A 27,630-nucleotide genomic window follows, 5' to 3' on the forward strand; every position below is an offset into this window, starting at 1 on the left:
CTCTCTGTTCTCTCTCTCTTTCTCTGTCTTTCTCTTTCTCTTTCTCTCTCTATCTCTCTGTGTTCATCACACACACACACACACCCCATCTCTCTGTCCCTCTCCCCCTCTCTGTCCCTCTCTGTCCTTCTCTTTCTCTCTCTATCTCTCTGTGTTCATCACACACACACACACCATCTCTCTGTCCCTCTCCCCCTCTCTGTCCTTCTCTTTCTCTCTCTATCTCTCTGTGTTCATCACACACACACACACACCATCTCTCTGTCCCTCTCCCTCTCTCTGTCCCTCTCTGTCCTTCTCTTTCTCTCTCTATCTCTGTGTTCATCACACACACACACCCCCCATCTCTCTGTCCCTCTCTGTCCTTCTCTTTCTCTCTCTATCTCTCTGTGTTCATCACACACACACACACCCCATCTCTCTGTCCCTCTCCCTTTCACTCTCCCCTATTTCTCTTGTCTCCTTCCCTCCCTCCCTCTCTCTCTCTCTCTCTCCTTCCCTCCCTCCCTCCCTCTCTCTCTCCATCCCTCCCTCCCTCTCTTGTATGTATTCTTCCCTCTATCTCGGTCTCTGTCTCTTCATGTTTGTTTCTGTGAGAGCAAACCATGCGCGTTGACGTCAGGGCTGCCCAGATCAGCCCCCTCTCCATCCCTCCCTCTCTCCCCCTCTCCCTGTCTCTCTCCCTCCCTCCCCCTCTCCCTCCCTCCCTGTCACTCCCAGTTCCTGGCGTGTCTTGCCTGTCAGTCTGTGGCAGCAGCTCCAGCTCCGGCTCCACACGCTCCGGTGTAATCCATCCCCAAAGCCGCCGCTAATACCTTCAGCGAAAACTAATGCCAACGGCGTGAGACCCGCAGCTCCCGCTCTGCTGTGCTGTGCCCTCCCCTCCCTCAGCCCAGGGACCCCGGGCTCTGCTGTGCTGTGCCCTCCCCTCCCTCAGCCCAGGGACCCCGGGCTCTGCTGTGCCCTCCCCTCCCTCAGCCCAGGGACCCCGGGCTCTGCTGTGCCCTCCCCTCCCTCAGCCCAGGGACCCCGGGCTCTGCTCCCCAGCCCTCCCCTCCCTCAGCCCAGGGACCCCGGGCTCTGCTGTGCTGTGGGGCACATGTCCTTGGCTTCTCCTCGGGTAGTCACACTTTTGCGGGGTGCAGTCACTTTCGGACGTGTCGTGCTTTGGTGACGGTGTGTGTGTGTGTGTGGGGGGGGGTGTGGGGTGTGTGTGTGGGGGTGTGTGTGGGTGTGTGTGTGGGTGTGTGTGTGGGTGTGTGGGTGTGTGTGTGTGTGGGGGGGTGAGGGCTGAGTTCCTGAGCTCGGGATCCTCGCAGTTGGAGCTGCTGTCGGGATCGGGGAAAAGCTATTCCGCTGAAAACTCCCTCCCAAGTGAGAGTGGGGGCTTTTCCCGTGACTTTTTCGCCGGTTAAAAAAAAAGGATGCGTTAAACCCACCGCCCCCACCACCGCCCACCCCAACAACCCCCCCCCCCCCCCCCCCACCACCGCCCACCCCAACAACCCCCCCACCACCGCCCACCCCAACAACCCCCCCCCCCCCCCCCACCACCGCCCACCCCAACAACCCCCCCCCACCACCGCCCACCCCAACAACCCCCCCCCCACCCCCCAAAAAAAATAGAGAGAGAGAGAGAGAGAGAGGGAAGAAATCAATCTCCCAGTGAGTATGATCCCCGGGATCAGTCGTGTTGGGTTTGATCGTTCGCTAATCCGCGTTGCAAAGTGCGGTTTGCAGAGTATGGGCGGCGGGAGGACGCCGGAGCTTTGCTTCTGAAGTTATTCCCCGCAGCAAACACGCGACCATGGAGTTGTCCGAAGTGCGCTGCTCCAGCGCCAGTGAGGAGCTCTACACCATCAACCGGACTCCGGGAACCAGACCCAAGCGGCTCCTGTGGCAAAATGCGGTCCGTCACATCACCGAACAGCGCTTCCTCAACGAACACAACAGCGCGAAGACCGTCTCCTCCTCCGAGGACTCGTGGAGCCCCGACGGGAGGAAGCCGTCCGCGGGCAGAGCCTCCATCGGCGGCCACAACAACAACGGCGGCACTAAGGTCTTCCCCGAGCGGACCAGCAACGACCTGGGCTTCCTGCACCTGGACTGCGCTCCCACCAACTCCGACTTCTTCCTGAACTGGGGCTACACCTACCGCGGGGTCATCTTCCCGACCCTGAGGAACTCCTTCAAGTCCCGCGACCTGGAGCGGCTGTACCAGCGCTACTTCCTGGGCCAGAGGCGCAAGTCCGTGGTGGTGATGAACATCCTGGACGTGTTGACCAAACTCACCGTCCTGATCCTCCACCTGACCCTGGCCTCGGCCCCCATGGACCCGGTCAAAGGCATCCTCCTGGGCTTCTTCACCGGCATCGAGGTGGTCATCTGTGCCTTAGTGGTGGTGAGGAAGGACACCACCTCTCACAGTTACCTGCAGTACAGCGGCCTGGTGACCTGGGTGGCCATGGCCACTCAGATCCTGGCCACTGGCCTGGGCTATGGACTGCTTGGGGACGGCATCGGCTACGTGCTCTTCACTCTCTTTGCCACTTACAGCATGCTCCCTCTGCCCCTGACCTGGGCCATCCTGGCCGGCCTGCTCACCTCTGCCCTACACCTGGCGGTGCGCTTACTCTTCCCTCCAGCTGCCATCCCAACCACAAACCAGGTAGCTCCTTGTGAACGGTGTACATCCAGAGCACACTCAGGAGGGATGCTTGTGTGTGTGTGTGTGTGTGTATGTGTGTGTGGGTGTGTGTGGTGGGGGGAGAGGGATGGGGGGTCATCCTCCGAAGCACTGGTTTGGCGATGAGTTTCCATGTATGAGAAGTAAACTTTCCCAGAGAACGGTTTATTCCTTCTGGGCTTGTCCATCAATCCATGTCTCTGTCCCGTTGGTAGCGAGCTATGTATCTGCGTAATCTGAACAACAATCTATAATTGTCTTGAGTTTCCTCGCGCTGTTGTCTAATTCCTTCCAAGTCTTACTTCGGCATTTGTCTATCTGTTCGCGCGTCAGTGATATTCATTGTGTCCTATTGGAAAAGAGAAGAGAGTTTCTCTTTCCCGTTGTCCTGGCCAACAATCCCCCAAATCAAATTGGTCGCTCACTCCATGACTGTTTGTGGGATATCGCTGTGCGCAACTGGCTGCCGAGATTTGCTTGCAAAATACACAGTCACGGTATATTCTATGAAGTGTTTTGAGATGCTCGTTACACAATAAGGCGCTGTATCAAATGCAAGGATTATAGAGACCAGGAAACTGCTCTCTCCCAGTTGTCAGGTGTACCACTGCAGGGAGGGACAGATAATCAGAGAGAGGGAGGAGAGATAGGTAGATAAAGAAAGATTTATAGATAGACAGACAGAGAGAAAGAAGTTGGTAGTTCATTGCAGTTCAACTTGCCTGACCATTGAATGGGACCTTTTAATGTCAATTCTTTCAACCGATCTTTATTGCAGCAAAGAGAAAACGCTTTTTATTTCAAAAACATTCCAAATTATTCCTCCTGCTGCATGGTTTAACTTAAAGCCCAACTCTCACTAATCCTCTGAGTGCAAGTCTTAGCATCGTAGCCAGGCTCCCTCTAGTGATGAACGGTTGACATTTCAAGAAGTCTTTTTTCCCCATTTCCCTGCTAGAACAGTTAAACGCATAGATTAACGCAATGAATGACTTTATTTCAGATGCTGATCAGTATTAATTCAATGGTCAGTGTAGTAGTTTCAAGTTGCTTTTACTCTGTCCAGAATAATTACAATTTTATTTTACTGTTGACTGTATTTGCAAAACAATCATCATAATCAAATGTTAGATAAATGTATTTAGTTTTCGGAAAGAGAAATACAGCATTTTCTCATTTTTATTACACAAACATACCTAATAGAGTATCTTTTATAACTGCTCCAAAATGCAGTAACTTGGTATAAATCATATGCAATTCATCATGCTGTAGAAAGAATAAGCAGAAATAAAATCTATATAAGCAAAGACAAATATGTTGTTAAATGTAATTGCAATTCACTAATAATTGTGGCCAAACAATCATCAGGTATATGTTTTCATGTCAGAATAACGAACTTGATCAGCGTGATCCAATCATTCAATGTAAATTACACCGAGTCGTGAGTTCTACATCTGACACCTTAAAATAGCAGACAACATGTGTGTTTACGATTTAGTAAGGCTATGTGGAAGTGTTACCTGGGCTGAAGTGATTGAGTTATTGGAGATTAACCCTTCTTTCCATTTATAGATCATGTGCGTCACTTGGCTAAAGCATCCTCTTGCCTCTAATTAGATTAGGGTGGCCTGTACTTTCCTTTGTTGTGGCTCTAATAGTCAACAGGAGGGATAAATATCTCCATTCAGTCCTTGTAAATATTCACCAGTTTTCAATATATTCTGAAGCCATTAAAAGCTATCACCCTTTTATTATGTATTTTATTGTGCAGGGTCCATTTAATAGATCAAAAAGGCGAATTATGCATACTGAATTCATTTGGATTAAACAGGAACCATTCCCCTACTGGACAAATTTGAAAACATAAAGACTTTGTTATTTGTTTATATGACAACACAACAAAAGACATCTCTATCATCAATAGGAGAAATAATGCAAAACTGCATCCATGAATTAATAGTATGGTCCCATTCTCTGACCAGTCTAGACGTTCTCAGCTGCAATGTTATATTTACTGTACATTGGAGTACAAGATCAGGTGGTGAATGCTGAAATCTTGCTGGGAATACAGTGGCTTGTTTTTGTTGTTTCAGGTGATAGCTGAATCTGTGCTGTTCATGTGCATGAATATAGCCGGCATCTTTATCAGTTACCTGGCAGACCGAGCACAACGCCAAGCCTTTTTGGAGACCAGGAGATGTATAGAAGCCAGACTACGCTTGGAAACTGAGAATCAGAGACAGGTAGGGGCAGCAGTAGAGATACTCAATTCCTCTCCCTCCAGCAAACAGGAAACATAACATTCCAACCTTCCTGACACTCAAAGAATAAAACTGAAATTTGCATTAAGCTTAAAAGTGTTGCAAGAGGAAACAAATAGAAAATATTACAAATGCAATGTTTTAAATAGCAAGTTATTTAAAATTTGTACTTAAAATCCCATAATATACAGACCCAGCATCTTAAATCTTTAACGTATTCTACTATCATTGGAATTCATTGGAATATTTTATAAATTCCCAGTTGGTAAATAATTGCTTGAGCAGTAACTCACAGGTTTCAGAGGGTGACTAGATTGGAACGTCAGCAGGCAAGTGGACCTGCAGATTAACATGAAAACTGCCTGGACGTTTTGAGAAGCGGTGTTTAGCAATTGCTTACATCCGCTCTGTCTGACCCTCTTTCAGTTTATCCACTCAAGAGTAATCAGGATATGAGGGACAGGTTGTATAATGCTACCCCCTCGCTTTTTAAACAAGTGCTCTGTGAATCTAAACGGTGCTCTGTGGAGCAAATCACTTTGCTAGTTAATTTAGCTCCAACGTGGTGTGTTATTTTGATGTTGCAAAGGTGGCGAATGATATCAGTTTCTCTGCTGCTATCCTACAACCCAGTTGAGGGTTAATGCATCGGTTAAATTAAGGCTAGCCTGTTTTCTGGGTGTTTTTGACATGTAGCAAAATCCACACACACTTTAGCTATTGATGCCAGGCATGGTTGTGGATTCATCCTCACTAACGGAACCCAACTTAGCAATGTTGCAATTAATATTTGACAGTCTGTTAGGTATTGTTAACTAGTGAATGTAAAGCTAATTTACTCGCATGTTGTTAAAGATGGAGTGAGAATGTTGCATTGTGGAGTGTGAATTGGATTCCTCAAACACACTGTTCGACGGTCTCCCCAACTTCACTATTCAAAAGATCCAGCTCATTCAGAACTCTGCTGCCCGCATACTTACCCGGAACCAAACTCCGTACCCACATCTCACCAGTTCTGGTCAAGCTCCACTGGCTCCCCATCACCGAACGGATCAACTTCCAAGATCCTTACACTCGTGTTCAAATCCCCTCACTCTCTGGCAACTCCCGACCTCTCCAATCTCCTCACTCCCCAATCCACCACCCGGCACCTCCGCTCGACTGGCACCAGCCTCCTGCTTGTCCCTCGCACCCTCTGCTCCACCATCGGAGGTTGTGCTTTCAGCCACTACTCCCCAAAACTCTGGAACACTCTCCCTCAATCCCTCTGCCTTGCTTCCTCTCCCCGTTTTCAAGTCCCACCTGAAAACCTTCCTGTTCGACCGTGCTTACAGCCACTTCTCCCCACCCCCCTCCCGCTTTGTTACCAAAATAAATTAGTGACAATTCTCATCATAACCATTTCTAACTCTAAAGAATTGCCCAATTCAGCCCAAGTTATGAATGAGAAATGTCCGAAATGATGGCAAGTGGAATAGGAATGAATAGGAAGTTAAAACAAAATGTACAACATTTCAATTGAACAGTAATGTTGAAACCAGTCACGATACAGATGCCAGGCTGAGGTACGATTAATGTCCTGGTGAGTGCTGGCTGAGGGACTTGCGTTAATAATAAGCCAGTATTTATATAGTATTATGCAGGAAATGCTATTTCAAAATCGTTGACAACATAATTTGATCATTTATGAATGAAATGGGAAGGTCTTTTTAACTCTTCTTCCATTTTTCGATTGGGTGCCACTGTTAAATGCTTTGAGACATCTTTCTGATATGAAAGGCACTTTATAAATGTTAATTGTATTGCATTGAATCACAGTGTCAGAATTCTAGCAAGATATTTGTCATTTAAAAAAAGCTTTCTCCTTTGTGTTCCCAAAGCTTTCCTCTGGTGTTACAGTTTATATAAGAGTTATCTGTATTTGATTAACGTTTGCCTATAAAAATGGGGTCACTATACTTTTACAGTAAATGCTATGAAACTCTTTGAGGTGCCCTTCCAATGTGAAAGCCTGTGTATCAAATTCAAGGATTAATATTATAACATGATTGTCTTATTAGGATCTCAATATTGCACGATTGCAACAATGAACTGTTACATTGAGAAAAGAAAACCTTTTCATTTTTTCAAATACTCTTGTAGCGTGTTAGTGGTAAGTCTCCTCACTTGTCACTTATTGAAAATGTGCTGGTTTCAATGCAAGGAAGCTAAAAATAACCAAAATACTTTAAGCAAAACAGCTGATGGATTATCTCTCCCCTACTTCCTTACTTCGAGGTTTGTCTCAAGCTGAGTGCTTTTGCATCCCACAGACCAGTAAAACTAATTGGCGTTGATAAAGCTACAATAAAGGGCCTGAGAATGAACCCTTTTTCAGTTGCAGTTCTAATTTAAATTACCAATCATTATTATCGAGCTCTAACCCTGAAATCTCTTAAAATGTGTGCAGAAGAAGTGAATGAAATATTATGCTAACAGTAACTAATTCCAACCTGCCTTCTCATCACTTGGAAAATATTCTTGACTTTTTTTTTAAAAAACAAGATCAGCTTCTAAATTCAGTCTGACAGAATGAGCTTATGACCGTCCAGATGTCACATAACTACAGTATCCCCTTATGTCACTAATAGCTAGGACAGTCTTGCCAATGAGGTTTACATTTGCAATTTGCAGTTTTCTTTAATAGCTTAGGACTTCAAGCAAGGAGAATGCAAACATTAGGAATGACAACATTAATCCGGAAACATGTACCTAAATGATACGAGAACCAAATGTAACACTATTGGTGCTGTGTGTGGTTGTACAACCAGTTAATTATTTCCCATTCCTTAGCCTCAGAATTTTGCTTCTGGGTCTGAAAATTCTGAGTGATGGAAACCCCACATCAGGACTTGAGTTCGTTGTCTTGGCTGTAATCGGGGAGTGCCATTTTACGAGATGTGCTGTCCTTTTAATGAAATGTTAACCTAAGCTTTCATCAGTCTGTTTCAGTTGAAAATCCCTGACACTATCCAAAAAGAATTCCCTGTGCCTTGGTCAACAATCCTCCTGATAAATCCTCCTGGTCATTCATTTTATGGTTTTTCATGGAACCTTTTTGGCACAAATATCTGCTGAGATTACCTGCAAAAACATTCACTACACTTGATAGTAATAACCTGTGAAGCAATTTGAGGTGTTTTTACGTTATAAGGCACTCGAAAAATGCAAGTTCTTTCTTCGTCTCTCTCTCTGGGGAGATGCCAAGCTTCAGTCAGAGAACAGGATCCACGACACATTGGATCCAGACGTTTATTCCAGAAGTAATTTGATAATTCATTACGTTGCCAGAAAGTTTAACAAAAATGACTTTCATTAACAAAATATACCAAAACTGCGCTGTTATGTCATAAGATAGGAAACAGACTCGCTGTACACCAGCACACTGGCCTGTCGCTTGCATTACATTCAGAGAGTTGAAAAAGATCTGCAAGACTAATTTTTGGCAACAGTAATCACCAAAAAAGTATGTTCTTATCAAGCTGAGGTATTAAGGGATGGAAGTCATTCTTATTCTGGGCAACTCAGGTGTCAAGGAACAGGACTCTTGGGCACAGAAACAGCCACGATCCCTCTACCTTCCCCCTCACTGTGGGGAAAATAGAGGGATTTGCCAAATCTGCCAAATTCCAGCACCGATGAATACTGCCTCAAAGCCAACCAATTTTAAACAGTTGTTAAATAAGTCTAAATCAATTAAATAAAAAGATCTTTGTAAATCTTTGTAAATCCATACCCATTGTGAGCTAGGGTGAGGCTATCTAAGTCACCTTACAATGCCAACACACACAGAGAATGGAGACTTTTGTGCCATCGATCCCAATTGATTCAAACCCATATTTTCTCAGTGGTGAACCGACAATGTACAAACCCAGGGAGAGACTCAGTCTACCCGCCCCCAGCACATTTTCTACATCAGCCTTGTGTTTAAACTGTTGAAAATGTTTTCAGTTTCATCCCACATTTGGAGGGTGACATACTGAAGCATTACTCAGCGTCTGAACAATAATACATTCAATTACAGACTAATGAAAATAGCTGTTAGGTGGCTATTCATTTGCCATTCTTACTGGCAGACTGAAGGCTCTTTGAAAATAACTATAATTTTTGAACATCAAATAAAAGAATAACCGCTAACATTTTTTTGCAATTGAGGAAGTGATCTGCTAAAGTACGCACACATAGCCTTCGCACAAACCTTTCATATCCCATCATGTCAGATCCAATATTGTCACATTAGGTACATCATGAGCTATCAGGGTAAATGAGGCTTTCACACCTTCTGTTGAGTGCATTTTGTAATAAAGTAAGCACTCAGTGCTATTAAAATGCAAATATGCAATCTGCAGTTATTTGTTGGTAAGAATCCTACATTTCTATTAGAAGTAAAAGCTCAGCTTTGTTTCTCATTCATTCAATAGCACAGTGAGGCTTATTTAGCTCGGATATAGCTGATATCATCTCCACTATGAAATGAAAAATTACGTGCATGTTAGGAATATTAAAAGGAAAATTAATTTCAATGGATAAGATATCATTTTATCGATAATCTTTTTATTTTGTTATTGTGAATGTTACTTGCTTCCTTCATATTCCTCTGTTCAGATCAATGTAATATCTTGCTCTGTTATTTCGGCCACTTCAATCCCTATCTTGTCTTTTTACCCTTGCTAAGAATCTCACACAATATCACAGCATGCTGCGGCCTGCCCTCATTCCATTAATCTCATTTAGTAATGAAATTGATGTAATTAGATGATGAGAATGATTTTAAATAGGATTCAGTGACTTCTAAAATATAGCAATAATTTATGACAATGGAGGTTGAGGCAGGCAATTGCACTGATCAGTAAATTTACCAATTTACAGAATTTCAGCAATTTATTGATTTAGAAGAATTTCATCCTTAAAGATACCTAAAAAGTGCATCGTCCTCTTTACTAGAGCAATACAGAATCACTGTGAAACCGGCACAATAATGGAACAGCTAGCTAATGAAAGGCATAGCACTACTATTAGGGCAAGAGTTCTATAGCAGCATTAGGATGTTGATTCATGTCTTTATTCCTCTTTTAATAAGATTCCCAACTCAGCTGTGGGGAGGTGTTCGGTGAAGCCGGAGGCTACCCCACAAGGAGAGAGGCAAAATCCGAGGCAGCGTGCAATTAGCAGGATCATGAGGGAATGTCCTTTCTCCTATGGGAAAATGCTCATAGTTCAGAGAAAACAAAGAAAGAGATCAAAACAGATTGTGGGAGAGCAAGAAAATGATAAATGGTTCTCGTATTCTCTTTAACCATTTGACAAACATTGAGTAACAAGGAAATAGGAGCTAAATCTTTCTGTTTACATTGAAGAAAAGTCATAAACATGCCAACAATTTGATCAATATTTACAATCTTAAATAAAGTGCAAATAGAGTGTTTCACACTAGGCAAATCATTTGACTAAGTTCCTAATGTTGTTCCTGTGTTTGCTTGGTTATTTTTACACAATTAAGGAGAGGCTGGTTCTTTCAGTTTTGCCGCGGTTTGTGGTCTTGGAGATGATTAATGACATGTCAAACGTGGAAGATGAACACCTGCAGCACCAATTTCATAAAATCTACATTCATCGCTACGAGAATGTGAGGTAAGAGACCAACACCTTTCATTCACTATTATCATAAACCTGTGCTTGTTACAGGAAATGCACATGTGTTGAACAGAGGAATGTCTTGCTGGTGTAAAATTGCAAACAAAAAAAGCCAATTGAATGAAGCTTCTGCTGCAGTCCAGTATTTCTGATCTACATCTTAAAAATATAACAAACCCTATTCCCCAACGAACAAACTCATTCACTCATTGCACACAAGGATCCCTAAGCTCATACCCTTTGTAAACTCTGTGCTAAACCACAATGATGGATTGAATTTAAGGCACTTGTAAAAAAAAAGTAAAGAGTAGTAACCCAAGCTTTCTAAAAGGTTGAGAAAAGAAAATAAGCAAAATCAATACCAATTTCTTGTGGGAAATTAGATGAATGATCTAGATGGACCCAGAGTCTGCTCCTGGCTGCAAGTTGTTACAATCTAAGTTGTAGGTTTCTAGAAGGGATCCTTCGGTTTAGATGATATATGAAGCTCGTATTTTGGTCTGTTTTTTCATTCTAGAAAAAAATGAGTTTTTAGCAAAGTGGACTTTTTTCGATTGGTGATATGGTACAAAGAAGCAGACTCTAACATGCGGGGAGTATTAAGATCATTTTTAGAGTTTAAAAAAGCAATTCCCCTTTTTGCTATTGAGTTCAATTCATCCATCAACAACTGTGAAAGACAGTCTTTCTGATAAAAGTAGGTTTTTGGTCTAAGATGACATAGAATAATGACAAAGTATATTAGCGATAAAATGAGCTAAAATTTGTGACGTGGCTTTTATGTGTTTTTTAGCTACAAGGAGTGAATGAAGAAGAGATAAGATGGGTGTGTGTTTAGCCACTAACATAAATGGAAATAGTCAGGCTTTACCCCTTACTGTATGTATCATTTGAGGAGTCTGAATGAAGAACCAGTTATCTACTCTCTCAGTTGAATAGGTCAAGAAATAGGGGAGGAGGATATTTTAAAATGATCATGACATGGAACTTGAAAAAGTAGTTGGCAGGTAGCAAAGTGAATGAAAATAATGTAAATGGAGGTATTGCACTTGAAGTATAATTGATTATGAGATGACATGTTTTGCTGAACAAAAAATATTAATAAGATCTTTTCTTATTTTATTTAGCATTCTCTTTGCAGACGTGAAAGGTTTTACCAACCTCTCAACAACCTTGTCCGCACAGGAACTAGTTAGGATGCTGAATGAACTTTTTGCAAGATTTGATCGACTTGCACATGTAAGTTGAAATAAATGGGCATAAGATGTTTAACTGAATTGAACGTGAACTCTGGTACTATATTCAGTGTAATAAGAGTCTTCAATGTTTATCTTATCTGTTTTTATATATAGACCTCTATGGATTGTTTCAATTAATTCATCTTGAACTAAATTTCCTTTACTGTTTATATCTTCCAAGTTGTTATAGTTTTTGGTTAATTGATGGATATTTTGAGATGTGGAAATCACCTTAACTTGTATGAATTATGCCCGCTAGTCTTTATTTCTTTGTGGAAATATATTTTATAGCTACAATCATAACTAAATGTCATTTGGAAATCATTAGATGAGATGTTTAATGAAATGTTCAGATGGACATCAAAGATCCAAAGTTGAAAAGAAAAGGGAGTTTTCCCCAGGTCCTGGCCAACATTCTTCCAATAAAAATGGTCATTCACTTGATGGCTGTGTATTGGGCATTGCTTGTGCAAAATGGTTGCCACATTCATCTATAAAAACGCAGTCATTACATTTTCCAGTAAAGCTCTGTAACCTACATTTAGAGATGTTTTGAAACTTAATAAGATGCTATATCACATGCAGCCATTATTATTATTAGATTAAATTCAAGGATTATTGATTTATGTCCCTTAATGGGACTGATCCTCCTGGACTATCAAGCCATTTACTGATACAATTGCAAAAGAGAGAAACAAAATCTTTGATGAGCTCTTATCTTCCTTCTGCTATCCTTTGAATGAGATGTGAAACCAAGGTCCCATCTGCCTGTTCAGATGGAGGTTAAAGATCCCAGGACACTATTTGAAAAGAGAAGGGAATTTTTCCCGGTGTCTAGACAACAAATCCCCCAAATAAAATTGGTCACTCACTCCATGGCTAATTGTGGGATATTGTTGTGCACAACTGACTACTGCATTCACCCACAAAATACACAGGGACCTCACTTTACAGTATATCCTATGAAGCACTTTGAGATATCGCGAAGACGTGCTAAAGCGTTTATCAAATGCAAGTATTATTATTATTATATATCTTGACGATATATGATAAAGCACTAAGGCAAATGTGAGGGTTCTTATCTCTTAAATGTGAAGTGTGTATTTTTTACGAGCTTCAGTATCTGAGTGCTTGAAGTATGTGATGCTTAGAGCATCAATATCTGAATGCTTGAAGTGTAGTATGTACTTCTTAAGCCATTGATATCTGTCTATATCAGATCTGTGATCAAGCCAATTCTGTTTATAGTGGGTATTCAATTTCCTGGTAATTTTTGGCAAGGTAAATTGTCTCCTTCAACAAGAAGGTCATTGAAAGTCACCATAGGACTGTTTCATATTAGTGACATCAAGATGTCAGTCGTGTGTTTTTCATTGCATGTCTTTGCAAATGTTCCAAAACTTACGGGTGTTGATAGGTTATTGCATAGCTTATTGTTTTCAATATTGTCTTTGAATTAAATTTAAATTACCATTTAGATGCCTTGCAAATTAATTATTTTAAAAGGCTTTCTTGGCTTAGAAATTGGTTAGAAATGGCACTTGGGTCTAGATTTGTTTTTTTTTCCTTGGCATTTCAGAGCATTTGGAATTTGGCAAATTGATTAATACAGTACAGTCTTAATTTTGAAGCTAAGTTCTTCCATAAGTTCTTTTAAAAATGACAGAAAAACAACTTCAAAGTGCAGAGGGAATTCAGTATTTTGCCAAGTTTGGGATGCTTTGAAATGCTAAGAAAATAGAGTAAAACTGGACCTGAGTGGAATTTCTGTTACCATCCCAGTTTGTTTATATAAGAAAAATAATTAATAGCTTCTTCATGTGCATTTGAAGGGCCATTTTGTTTATCCACTTTATCAAGTATTTTATAAAACAAACAAGATAAATGCTGATGTCTCATAAATACAGCAAAAATTCACTGAAATCTTTTTTAAAAAAGTTACTGTTGAAAAGATTCAAGTATACCCATGTACCTGTTCATATCAAGCACTTAATAAGCTGGGAAGTACCTGTCTAAGAGGATATTCAGAATTCTCTCCCAGATGCCTGAGGATCTGAATTAATAACAGATAAATAGTTTGCAAAAGAAAGTGGTCATTCTTAACAACATCTGTGAAAGCCAAGTACGTTTTCACGGTTTCCTTAACTGGCATTCAGAGCAAAAGACTACAAAGTACACAAACTCTTAATCTATTAGAATTCATGCAAAAACAATCTATAGGGAAATACAGACTGCTTTAAATTCAGTTACAAGCAGTTTTAAAATAATTTTCATTTATTTGGCGGGAGGAAATAGACCGCAGTTTCCAAGGCCTAATGTAACCTGTTAGGTTTAACAGTTAGGGGAAAAAATTGAGATAAGTTGTGCCTAACAGATCTGAGGGAATGTCTTTGCTAGCATCAAAGAGAAAACCAATTAGATAGAGTTAATACGTTTCATAATGAAATTGGCACAGACATGCAGATCTCTGGAGAGGTAACTAGGATGGTAATGTAAATTAGAATGGGTAACTATGAGGTGAAGCCCTTCAGAAAGCAACAATTACTTCAAATGACTACTCTGAAAATGGCACTTACTTGATCACTGGGGAGAAGAACAGAATAGCAGCCTGATATAATTTTCGGCACAATTTTAGCTTGTGCAGCCGTTGCAGTTATTTTTCTATAGTGAAATTAAACACATTTGGCACAACTTAGATCATTGATTTGCTCAAAAAGGGCATCACCTCCTGAAATCACGAAATTTGATGGTAATAATTACACGCTCTGAGATGCTACCCCACATGAAGGGCACTACTAATACATGCAAGTTGTTGTTGTCGTTCAAAACTTCATCTGGAAGGTACTTGTTTAGGTTGGTGTAATGCTTTAATTAGATTTTCTGATTTTTTTTTAAAACCCACCTGGAGTATTTTTTTCCAAACTCTTGTTGTATGCGATCAGTGAGCAAAGGTGGATTGCTTGCTATTGTTCATATTTTCCTTCAGTAAATATAATTTTCAAGTGTGTTCAACCTTAGATACCACACCACTGCTCCTTCCCCAGAGTATACACATGTGAAAGAAATCAAGTGGAATACAGTTTTCCTTTAATTGTATTGTAATTTTTTTAATCAAAGCGAGGTATAAATATATTTAAGATAAGGATGTATTTTTATGCTGCAGTATGTGAGGAAATTCCATCGAACAGAATGATGTAGGATTAAATATATATATATATTTACTAACATTTTAGGAGCATCACTGCCTTAGAATTAAGATCCTGGGAGACTGTTATTACTGTGTGTCAGGCCTCCCTGAGCCACGCCAGGATCATGCACACTGCTGTGTCGAAATGGGTCTTAACATGATCAAAACTATCAGGTAATTCCTTCCGATCTGCAGTTAATAGTGAAGTGCACCAGGCCGTAAACTTGGATATTACATTTAAGTCTGTGAATTGAAAGAATTGAGCTTACTTATGCATAGAATTATTTTACTGTGCATTTAAAGGGTAAAGATTAATGGATATTTTGATTCATTAAATAATCCAATACAATGTTTCTCTGTCCTCGTTCAATATAGAGACAGGAGTGGCTTCCTGAAACAACACAAGTCATTTGAATTTCATTTTCTAGCCAGCACAGACACCAGTTTCTCAAGAGAAGTGCCGAAGCTTAAATGCACAATTTAACAGGCTTTTATTTTTTGTTTCTTCAATCTGGACACCAAGTTCAATTCTTAAATGCATTGCAAAATTTAATCTGCGATGATGAAGCATTTCCATGTTACGAAACCTTGAATGGGCAAAGAAAAACAAGTTGGGAGTTTTTTTTATGTGTTTTTTTTAAATTGGTCCTATGCCCCAAAAGCCTCACTCATCTATATACAACACTCAATTACCAATATCTTTCTCACGATCAGACAACTGATGGTGGCGAGATAGGCACCAAAGGTAATGGGTTCTGCCCTTAGCTGTTGCTTTGAGGCCTGTGACTTCCCAGCCCGGCTGAAATCAATGCTGTAACTCACTGTTTAAATAAACAATAACTGGGGACCAGGAAACCTGATCAGCCTCCTTTGTTGACATTTAAACATGTTCTCCTCAGCAAGAATTTAATACCATTTAAAAAATGTCAGGATATCGATTGTATTTCAAAAAGGACTTTTTTTTAAAAAAATAAGGATTTATCAATTCCAAATCTCTTTCAAGTACTCAATACATAATATTCATGCATTAAGGCAAAAAATTAACAATGGATTATTTCAACAAAGTACAAAGAGCTTTTATAAGAGGAAAAATAGACTCAATTATTTTAAGGAATTTAATATAGGAAAATACAATGTTCATACTTTGGTAGTATCCGACTATACCTCACTTCTAATGCAGCTCAAACCCTCGTCGATGCTTTCGTCACCTCCTGCCTCGACTGTTTCAATGCCCCCCCTCTCCAGTCTCCCCAGCTTGATTATCCACAAAATCCAACTAATTCAAAGCTCTGCTGCCCATATACTCACCCGCTCTAAACTCTGTATCCCCATCACTCCAGTCCTTACCAGGCTCCACTGGCTTTGTATCATAGAATGGATCGACTTCAAGATCCTAATACTCTTCTACAAACCCCTTTATGCCCTGGCATCTCCCTACCTCTCCACCGTGCTCACTCCCCAATCCACTACCTGTCAGCTCTGCTAGATTGGCTCCGGCCTCCTGCTTGTCCCTCATCCCCTCCACCATTAGCGGCAATGCTTTCAGCCACCATGCCCCAAAACTCTGGAACTCTCCCTCATTCCCTCTGCTTTTCTCCCTCCTTCCTGATTTTTGGATTACGCCTGAAGACCTTCCTCTTCGACCATGCTTACGGTCACCTCACCCTGGCTTGGTGTCATTCTCCGCCATTGTTAAGGGTTCTGATATGCCACCCTGCATGAAAGGCGCTATATAAATGTTGTTATTATATACAATTATAAACTGCAAATAGAAAGGCAGGTCAGTACTCTAAGGAAGTTATTCTACTCCAAATAAGTTATACGTTTAAAATTTCATCAGAGATATTTGGGAGGGTACAGGAACAATTTGCAAAAGGTACCGATGCATCAGTGGATGTTTGCCAAGGAGTAGAATAACCCTAAATGAGAAATATACAATATACAAACCCAGCTACTTCATAACATAATATCTGTAAGATTCCCCTTTTCTCTCTGTCTCTCTCTCACTCTTGTTCCAATAGATATGTGCGAGTCCACACGAAACACGAGATTGACATGCGTATAGGAATCCACTCTGGGTCCGTGCTCTGTGGTGTTCTTGGGCTTCGTAAATGGCAGTTTGATGTCTGGTCCTGGGATGTGGATATTGCAAATAAACTGGAGTCTGGTGGAATCCCCGGGTAACTATCAGGCCTTTTAGCACTGTCAGCAATCAATTGCCACGCTATATTAAGCAACATCAAAGCGATATTTGAAAATAAATCTTTACACTGTTGATGTTTTTGGGAGGGGTGGCAGCTAGCAGGATCTGATTTTTTTTATTTCTTCGGTTTGCAGGAGAATCCATATCTCTAAGGCAACACTGGATTGTCTAAATGGTGATTACGAGGTTGAAGAAGGACACGGGAAAGAGAGAAACGAGTTTCTCAGAAAGCACAATATTGAATCCTATTTAATAATGCAGCCAGAGGAAAGCCTGCTCACATTGCCTGAAGACATTATGAAAGAATCGAGTACCTCTTGCGACAGAAGCAACAGCGCCACAACGTTTACTGAAGGTTCCTGGAGTCCTGAACTTCCATTTGATAATATTGTTGGAAAACAGAACGTAAGACAACTTTTATCTGACCTAACTTTTCGTACACTGTAAATAATTATCATAAGTCATTCAATGGGGTTATTTGCAGGTTGATGAAACTGAGGACCATTTGAAAATTAGTTCCCTGTGTGGATTATTTCAAATGTCAAGAGTCTTGTGAACGGCAGGGGTTGTTAAGGCTTGCGATCAATTCTATCCTATACGGTCCAATTTTCCCTTGCGTATTTCCTACAATTCTTTTATCATTGCAGTGGTGGGCCCTTTAAGGCAGAGTTCTTATGGATTCAAATATCAAGTGTCTTATGCAGGCATTGTTAAGGCTTATAATCAGGTATAATTCTATACCATCCAGTTTTCCCTCTGTATTTCCTGTTCATCATCCAGGGGCCATTGCAATGATGAAAAAAACCTTGTTAGTACTTGTTTCAGCTCAAGCATTTGGTTCCCACCTTGCTCTGTGTTATAACCTCCCAAAACCTCTTTGCCTTGTACCATCTCTCTCTGACTTCAAAACACTTTTCTAAAAAAAACTATTTGACTGTGCATTGACCTATTCCCTATTCCTCTCCTCTGCACTCTCTCTCAGTGTCTGACACTATCCATACAAAGTGCTTTGTGAATTTATTTTACATGAAAGTGTGTATATAAGTGCAAGTTGCTATTGCTTACAAATAGTGTGATGTAGTACATAGATAGCACTGGGTTGTCATTAAATTAACCTTCATAGCAGACTGAGCAATAATGGCATCCATGGAAGATTATTGCAGTACAAAGAGGATAGGATGGATTTAGGGAGTAAGTTCTAAGTGTGGGGGTGGGGGGGGGTGACTAATAGAGAAGAGAGAGTGTATATATATATATAATATATATGTGAAATTATATATATATATATAGGACTTCAGAAGAACTGAAACCCAAAACTATTAATAATTAATGATCTCAGAGAGAAGCCACTTCAGTGTGAAAAGAAGAAAAGTATTAATTATTTCCCAAATGCAATGCCTTTAACAGCACAGCTGTGCTATTAACATGGTCTGAGCGACTGTGTGTTCAAGAGCTTTTGCATGACCTACAATTAAAATGACAGCAGGGAAGGAATTATTTTGCAGATGTGAAATGATAAAATGCAATGCTAAACTAGCTTTAGGGTCCCGGAATCTAATAAGTACTATCCTCTCTCGCTGTGGCTGTTTCATAAAAGTGAGAAGTCAACGTTGATACAACAACCCAAGGGGTGAAAATAAGGAGACTAATGGTTCAGTGGCAGCAAGCCAGGAGGCAAAAGGCTTCAGGATTTTTTTACGGGGTCAGAATTAGCCGTTATCAGGCCTCAAATTTCTCATGTTGTAGTACTTTTCACAGCAGAAATATGTCATTCCAACGTGAAAGACACTATACCAAATGAAAAGATTATTACTATTACTTTATGACCTGAACAGCGGTGATTTAAAAATTACAATAATGGTTGAGTTCATGCCATGGATGCTTCGCCTTAGCCATTGTCTTGTGTCCTGGCCAACAATCCCCCAGCCAAAAACATTGGTCATTCACTTCATGGCTGCTTGTGAGACATTACAGTGTGTTAATTGGCTGCCGTTTACGCCTACACATACACAGTCTAATGCAGTAAACCCTAATGCGGTAAAATCCAGTGAAGAGCTTTGAGCCATCTCAACAACGTCATAAATCTCGATAGTAAATGCAAGGATTATTAATATTATAAATTTAAAATTGCACAGAATTGTGGAGAATTCTTCAATTCAGTCTTAATTCGGAAGCCGGTTCTTTTTCTGAACTGTGGACATTCTACTATATGATACAGTTAGTATGGCACCAACTGCAGTTTTCAAACAATACAGTACACAATCACCCAAATGAAACTTCAATCAGTATTTAAAGGACTAGGTCAGTGATAATCACTGCACCATTTGCTGATACATGGATCAAAGCAGGCAGCACTCTAACTATTAAAACCATGTATAATGCAATCCCTTCCTTGATAGTGCAGTTAGAGTAATAAAAACTATCCATTATTAGTAGAGACCTAACAAAATATACTGCTGTGCAAATGCTAGCCAAACTGCAGCCCGCGGGCCAGTTTCGGCCTGTGGAGACATTAAGAACCACCCCCCACATCCCGAACGTTCGTACTAGTCTAGGTAAGTCCATGTTCAATCAATGTTTCCAGGTTTTTATTGATTGAGGACTTTTACTGGATAAATAAGCTTGTTCCATGTTCAATTTCTTATACTCAGTTGATATACTAGCAGGCCTGGCAAAAGTGGTAATAATCAGCATTCCAAAATAAAGTAATTACTAATTAGTTACTAATCAAACCCAGCACAGCCCCAACTGGGACCAGCTAATTCCACACACACTGAGGATTGAACATGGACCATTGCTGGCTATTGATGATAAATTAATTAAATTAGCCACCGGGTTAGATTCTGGGCTTTCTGGCCTTTATCACTGAAAATTCATGAGTGCCCACCAGTTATTACCAAATCACTCTCATTATATGAGTGCAGAGTAAAGCTTTGGTGAACATACATCAAGTAATGCCACTGGGAAATCAGCTGTTACTGATTTCAGCCACCCAGAAGATTGGGTAGATTTCCTTCCCCATCTATACATCTCATTCTAAGGTAATTTACATCAGTAAATACCATCAGTATTTACTGTACCCTTTGTTCAAGTTTCATCAGCTACACTGAGTTAGTTCATGAACTCTTGTTCATGCCTTCATCACTTCCAGGCTCGACTATGCAAACACCCTGCTTGTTGGCCTTCCCAACTCCTCCCTCCACAGGCTGCAGATAATCCAGAACTCTGCAGCCTGTGCCCTCTCCCGCACCAAACTCTGTGACCCCATCTCCCCCATTCTCGCCCGACTCCACTGGCTCCCTATCCTTCAGAGGATCCAGTCCAAGATCCTGTTCCTCAAAGCCCTCCATGGCCTCGCCCCACCTTAACTCTGCAACCTCCTAAGCCCCTACCAATCCGCCCGTTCCCTCTGCTTAGCTGGCCTGCTCCACGTCCCCCGACCCACCCACCCCACCATTGGTGGGAGAGCCTTCAGCCACTCTGCCCCCAACCTTTGGAATTCCATCCCCCAATCACTCCGCCTCGCCCCCTCCTTAGCCTCCTTCAAGTTCCACCTCAAGACCCTCTTCTTCGACCATGCCATTGGCCACCCCCCTTCCCCTCCTCTCCCTTACCCCTCCAACCCCAGCTCGGGTCTGAAATGCTGTACACAGTCCAGCACCTTGGAACGTCCTCCCGATGTGAAAGGCGCCATACAAATGTAATCTTGTTGTTAGTTAGTTCAGTGACTGTACATCTGATCAATGGCGGGGTCTATTTGCGGGTAGGATAGCCACCTGACTGATTTTTAAGCGGCCTGGTTATTTTTGTACTCACCCATTCCCTCATTTGCTTCAAGGTACATCTCCAGACCTTCGTCTTTGACTGTGCCTTAACTCATCGTCCCACCCCATGCCCCTTGGAGTCCTGCAGCTCACAAGGGAGAGGACCTGGGAGAGGAACAGGGGAAAACATTAGACAAATTTCCTTACTCCTCCGCCTCGGTTTACATTTCTCTCCCAAACATTCAGTTTCAGTCTAAGGTTAAAAATAACCCTCTTATTGTGGAACTGAGAAACTCACCAAATGTTAAATCTTGCTGGGAAGTGCACCTTCTTCCCGACTGTCCAAGCTGCAGAAACAGGCAACCTGCTGAGGCTGCATTGTCAGAGCCCACTGGTGTGAGTGAGGATCAGTTAATGGCTCCTTGTAAAGTGCAACAGTGAAGAGAACATTTCCTTCAGGAAATAGAGCAAGCTGAAATTTCAATTGCTTTTCTTTATTGCTGTATTTCAGTGTAGGATTTGCAGCATGTTGTGCTGAGCCCTGAACTCACTTTTCATGCGATGGTTTCCATTTGAACCTTTTAAAAAGGTTAAAGAAAGGTCTTTATGTGAAGTTTAAATATCGTAAAATAATTCCAATCTTATTTTCATTGATGTATTGATATGCTTTTCTTGTCTCAGGCACGTACAACAACAATAACTTGCATTTATATAGCGCTCTTAACATCCCAGAGCGCTTGACAGTGACGGAGTCTGACCTCGCTTATGTATTACTGCTTGCAATTCCCTCTTTATGAGATGTGTACATATGTTTATGTAAACAAGCTGAAATTGTAGTCAGTTTTATGCATAGCGCCTTTGTGATTATAACAGAGACATCCCATTCGCGTACGACATCGCCAAAGCCTCTATGTGTAAGATCGACTGGAATTAATGGTCAGTCCATCCCACAAATAAATTAATAATAATCTTTGCATTTGATACAGTGCCTTATCATGTCATTCAGATTGTATATTGCAAAGTGATGTGACTGTGAAATTTGTGGGTGAACACAGCCAATTTGCAGATGACACAGCTATGTCTATTGACCTGCAGGTTACAACAATTGACTCAGTTACTCATTAGTCAAGTTCGGTGCCCTGCTCCACTGGTTTCTTCATCGCTGTCATGTCACTGGGGCAGCTGCCAAGTCCCAGACAGCGGCCAAGACAGCAAAGAAAGTCAGGGGTCTCCTACATCTCTCAGATAGATAGTTAAAAAATCCATTAAAGGAGACTAGGAAGCATTTTGCTACTACACAATTCTATTGCATTCTGCCTGTGACCCAGGGAGAAAAATAGAAGCATGCCTGTTTCAATTTCTCTTTCCATATTATTTTCCCTTTTCATCCTTGTTCTTCCCATGCTGTGCCATCTCTTCTCAATAGCCAGAGCGTGCGCAAAAAAAGCCCACTGGTCAGTCCTACAGAAACAAGACTAACAGTGCACTGATTCCCAGTAGTCATTTACTCACATGCTAATAGTCAAACCCATCTCTAAGTTTCCTTCCTCGTTGACTGTGCCTTCAGTCATCTTTCCCCTAGCTGCCTTTGGTTAGAAAATATAAATGACTGGTTGTTTTATGACTGCTCTGAGCTTTAACCATTTATCTGCAGAGTAATTAAGTTGATTGTCAATTACACTGTGAGCAGCAGGTTGGCAGAAAATAACCTTAGCTGTGTGATATCAAAGGATAAGAGCATTTTCTTGCTCTGTCCTCAGATCCCTCTCCCAAAGCTGTTTAATAATGATTTGATTGTTGTTCAAGTATCCAGTTATTCACTTCCCTGTGGGTAAATGTACTTTTATAAAACTGTTTATTGTTTTAAAATGGTTTAGTTTTCATTTACCAAATACAATTCTAAACCTACAGCCCACGTGGGGACGGGAAAGGGAGGGGCAAGAGTGTTTTTAAGGAGCTTTAATTTGTTATGTGCATTCTACAGTGAGGTCGTTTGTTTTGTAGTGCTGCCTTGGCAAGTGGCATAAATGTGTGGTAGAGGGAACTATAGGTGGTTTATTGTTGGTGACAAAGCAATGGATGTTTTATGGATGTGGATTTTTACCACGACTGGTAGCATTTGCTGGCCTCATTTACTTTGTGAAGCCTAAAACCCTATGGTCTTATCTTTGATACCATTGTCTTAAAATGTTAAGTTTGTGCAGAAATTTCGCAAATTTAGCCTTAATTTGGAGGCTTCGGCTACTCCCGGACCCGAGCGAGACCCTACCCCCGAGCGTTCCGGGACGCTATCCCGCATGAAGGGCACCATATTAATGCAAGTTGTTGTGAGGCTGATTTTCCACAGTTCTTTTTAAAAAAAGGCTTCCAAATTAAGATTGCAGGTTCAAAATTTACCAAAATTCTCCACGATTTCAAATTTCAAGACAAAAGGTCTGAAGGCTAAGACCATGAGAGATGCTGGGCTCTTGGTGTAAATGATGTACAAGAGAATTCCCACAGGTTTTACTGATCTTGACAACTATGTTAGCCGACCAACCAATCACAAAGATAGTTGGTGTCTGAGACTGAAGGGAGAAGTCTGCGGAGTTACTGAGAGGCTCTCCTTCAATTAAACATGGAAAAATGCATGGGAACATTTTCAACACATAAATAGTCACTTAATGCTCATGTTAATTTTATAACAGTGAATTATACAACAGAGAACATTTGTATTACATTTAAAATATGCATGCTTTGAGTTCATTATTCCTATTATAAAGTGCCTGCCGATGCTCAACTTTATCAATAACTACTGCAGTTATTTTTTTTAATTAATCTTAAACAGAGTAACTAAACTGCATTATCCCATTTTGTTGGCCTTTGCAATTTGGTTCATAACTAAGTTGTTCTAAAACATTGATTAAGTCCTCCTTACACATTTCTTACACTTTAAAAGGTAACTTCCAGTGGTGAAATGTTCCTAGCTTTTCTTTCTCCATTTAATTGCTCTCAATAATGCATACCTAGTTTGCTTTCCCTTTAGTCCAGCATTCTGTGCTGATTCATTCAAGATATCTGGCTTGCTATCTAGCTTATTCTTATTTGAAAGGTGAGTAATGTTGTTGTGGAACCTTGCATCTTGTGTGGAACCTGCCCATGAGATTTTCCTCAATTAATGCTGGGTTTAATACTACATATTTATGCTTCCTGCTTTACATAATACACAGTGGATGTATTTATATCACTGGGGGGCAAATTGATTCCCTCCTGAAACCACCTCCTCAGCACCTTTTATACTGGGAGGATGTCCCAAGGTGCTTTCAGGTGATGTCACTTAGGTGGGCTCCATACATGAACTATTCGCCCTCCTGCCCATTGTATATCATGTTTAACAGGCAAGAAAAGGCATCTTGGGCATCAAACTTAAGTATTCAGAGAATACAGCGGCCAAAGGGATAAAAACTAGCTGAGGAACATTCATGTCAATTAAGCTGAATAAAAGACAACCACTACTTTACCTTCCCTGTTGTTTGAGCTATTGTTATGTGTGCATTTACGTGTGTTCATTGAGAGGCTGGTGGTGCTGGAGAATGAAGGATATCTTGTAGTCAGTACATCAGTTGCTACCCTTGGTTTGGTTTAGAGGAAGTAGCTGCAATGAGTAATTGCCTCTTTCTCTCCAGTAACATGCCTCTATGCCACCTTCCAAACTGCCTCCTGCAGTGTCACGCTTCCTCATTTCACACGCTGTTCCTTAACCGTCTGAGCAAGATTGCCAGATTAGTGTAAGTGAGCTCTAGGTCGGAACTATTTCTATGCGTGGGCTCCTGCACACAGGATTAGGACAGCTGACAGCAGTGAGACAGACGGTGATTGGTTTGGAATGAAGCCCAAACACAAGGAATGAAAAGATAATTTTCTAATCCACCAGCCACTACTTTAGCCAATCAAAATCTGGAGCAAGCCACTGCATTACAATATGGTTCAAATGTTAAACATTCAAACAACAAACGGTCTCCACAGAGCCACGAAAAGGGATATTACACCTTTAACATTTAGTGTCTGTTTGACAAATAGTGGATTGAAGACTTGACTGAGTTTGTAAAGTGCATGTTTGCTAAGCATTGTAACCTGCTTAAAGGTCATTCGACAAGGTTTCGCACTTAGTATTTCTGCATATATTCAAGGCTGCTCCTATCCCTGTAGCATTTATAAAATTACTTCTATTAAGAAACAAAGCTGTTAGTGGTTTTGATGGATTTGCGTGCAGGTTGATTTCATTTGAATTCTCTGCTAGGTCTTGTATGTTACCACAATTGTAACTTAACATTGCTAAAAAGATGGATTCACTCTGATCAGTCCTGTAGCTCAGTCCTGTAGCTCAGTGGTTAGAGCACTTGCTTTGCAAGCGAGAGACCTGAGTTCAATTCCAGGCAGGGCGAAACCTTGGGCAAGTTTCCTTACTCCACACGCCTAATAATAATCCCTCCAAAACTAAAAACAATAATAATTAAATGGGTCATTTTCAATCTACGACTGTTCGTGGGACATTGCTGTGCGCAATTGGCTGCCGCGTTCGTCCACAAATATACAGTCAATTCACTTTACAGTGTGTTCTGTGAAGCGCTTTGGGACGTCCTCCCGACGTGAAAAGCGCTATATCAAATGCAAGGATTATTATTATTATCAATACGCAAAAGGTGCAGATCACATGGGATACAGGTCACTATCTGGACTAATCACCAAGCAAAATAAAGTAAATCAAAACAAAGAACCCAAAAATAATCACATGCATTGAGCAAAACCCATTGTAAATCAATGATGAACACTAGCAAAATACTTTACGATATGTCTGCTTCTGCTGTGAAAAAAAACTGAAATTATATATTATTTATAAGAAATCAAAACATTTTTTAAAAAAGATACAAGCTATAAGATATCTTAAAATGATAGTAAAAAAATTCTGTTGGACAATAAAGAATATTTAATTATATTGGGTTTGTTTGGGGGGTGGAGGAGGAATCAGACTTTATTAACATTCTTTCACTCCTGGATTTCAAAATAAGTATAAGTGGAAAGGGAGAGGTATTTTCTATCTAGTGGGACATTTGCAAACCTTTGGCGATATTTACTTAAGATGAAATATTCATCATTGATATTCATCAAGACCATCATATTACCCACTATAATTTCACAACAAAGATTGTGCTTCTTAACTCTCAGCAAACACAGCTCTGTGGACTTTGCTATAGAAATGCGTCATGCAGCCCTGAAAGTATTTCAAATCTTAATGGATACCCATTTGTGGTATCATAGCATTTGGTTGCTTGCATTGCAGACCTGCAGTGAAAATTAATAATCAGAAGAAAACATAATTTTGGGAGCAATTTTTTTTTAAAAAAAGGATCCTCTTCATCCATTTATGGATAAACCTACACCTTGTCACATGACCTTTAACTATCCACTCTTAATGCAATTGAACAGAGGTCTAGCGGGGTTTATTCTGTTTGCATGTGCTTTCCCTAGACTCTGGCTGCCCTAACAAGAAATTCAATAAATCTGCTTCCAAACCACCTTGCACAAGCTTTGCATGTCCAGTCTGGGCCTGAGGAAATTAACAAGCGAATAGAACATGCCATCGACTTAAGGAGTGGGGATAAATTAAGAAGAGAGCATATCAAGCCTTTCTCACTGATGTTTAAAGACTCCGGCCTGGAGGAAAAGGTAGCTGGGCCACAAGTATGCATTTCGGCAGACTTAAAAGTGGATATGTTAAGTTTTAAAAGAAAGCACATAAAAGCTAGCACGAAAATAGACAAAAGCACAAATTTAGATTTTTATATTGAGTACCTTTCACCCCCAGAATCTCAAAATATAGTTAATGGAAAACAATAGAAACATGATTTACACTGTGAAAGGAAAGCCAAATAAAAGAGAAAGGTAATTTGATGTTGTGTTTTGAATCTTAAACAAGATTGGTTATTTTAATAGTTCATCAATTTGATTTGGTTACTTACCAAATATATATATATTTTAAAAATCCTTGTGATGTATTTCTAACAATGCCATTAGAAATGACTGTTGCCCTTCTATTTAATTGAAACAGCCTGTCCTCTGGTAGGCATCATCTTGCTAATTTCCCAGAACCCCCATAGAGACAGATAAATCATTGCAAAGCACTGTGGCGTGTGCATAGTTAGTGTGTTAATCTTGTGGTGTTTCTCTCTTCCAGTACTCTCAGATGCGAGATGAAGTTTTCAAGTCAAATCTGGTGTGTGCTTTTATTGTTCTTATATTTATCACAGCAATACAAAGTTTACTTCCCACATCTAGGTAAGTGTCAGTGGCTGTTCTTCCCCTCTTGAGTGGTGAATTGTTCGATTTTTCGTTGCTACTTGTACTGAAAAGCATTTTATTTTATATTCCATAACTTTGGGGGAAACTCTGATTTATTTTGCAACACTGTTCTTTGGAAGACCGAAATATAAAAAAACACAAGATGAGATCATTTAAAAAAAGACTAAAATATTGTGTCACAAACAGAACGAGGTGTGGGTTCATGCCTTACGTCAGGTCTTTGGGCTCATAGTCTAAACTGAGACTCCAATACTATGCTGGAAGAATGATGCACAGTTG

At 40.7% G+C, this 27,630-nt stretch overlaps 1 protein-coding gene across 5 annotated transcripts in view; it reads left to right on the forward strand.

The window, feature by feature from the left end:
* Window positions 1-1,807: 1,807 nt before the first annotated feature.
* Window positions 1,808-27,630, forward strand: part of adcy8 (adenylate cyclase 8 (brain)) — a 42,312-nt gene continuing 16,489 nt past the window's right edge. For 4 of the 5 annotated variants that reach the window (XM_007900910.2, XM_042332356.1, XM_007900912.2 and 1 more), the window contains exons 1-8: window positions 1,808-2,668; window positions 4,780-4,929; window positions 10,487-10,617; window positions 11,748-11,859; window positions 15,092-15,219; window positions 17,067-17,225; window positions 17,383-17,653; window positions 27,227-27,327. In XM_007900910.2, coding sequence (XP_007899101.2) covers window positions 1,808-2,668; window positions 4,780-4,929; window positions 10,487-10,617; window positions 11,748-11,859; window positions 15,092-15,219; window positions 17,067-17,225; window positions 17,383-17,653; window positions 27,227-27,327 — 1,913 coding nt within the window. Of the gene's footprint in view, window positions 2,669-4,779; window positions 4,930-10,486; window positions 10,618-11,747; window positions 11,860-15,091; window positions 15,220-17,066; window positions 17,226-17,382; window positions 17,654-26,520; window positions 26,719-27,226; window positions 27,328-27,630 lie in introns of all 5 variants that reach the window. The other variant, XM_007900913.2, reaches the window with a different exon arrangement.

The sequence above is a fragment of the Callorhinchus milii genome, unplaced genomic scaffold (assembly GCF_018977255.1).
Source record: "Callorhinchus milii isolate IMCB2004 unplaced genomic scaffold, IMCB_Cmil_1.0 Scaffold2, whole genome shotgun sequence".
In the NCBI taxonomy this organism is placed as follows: Eukaryota; Metazoa; Chordata; class Chondrichthyes; order Chimaeriformes; family Callorhinchidae; genus Callorhinchus; species Callorhinchus milii.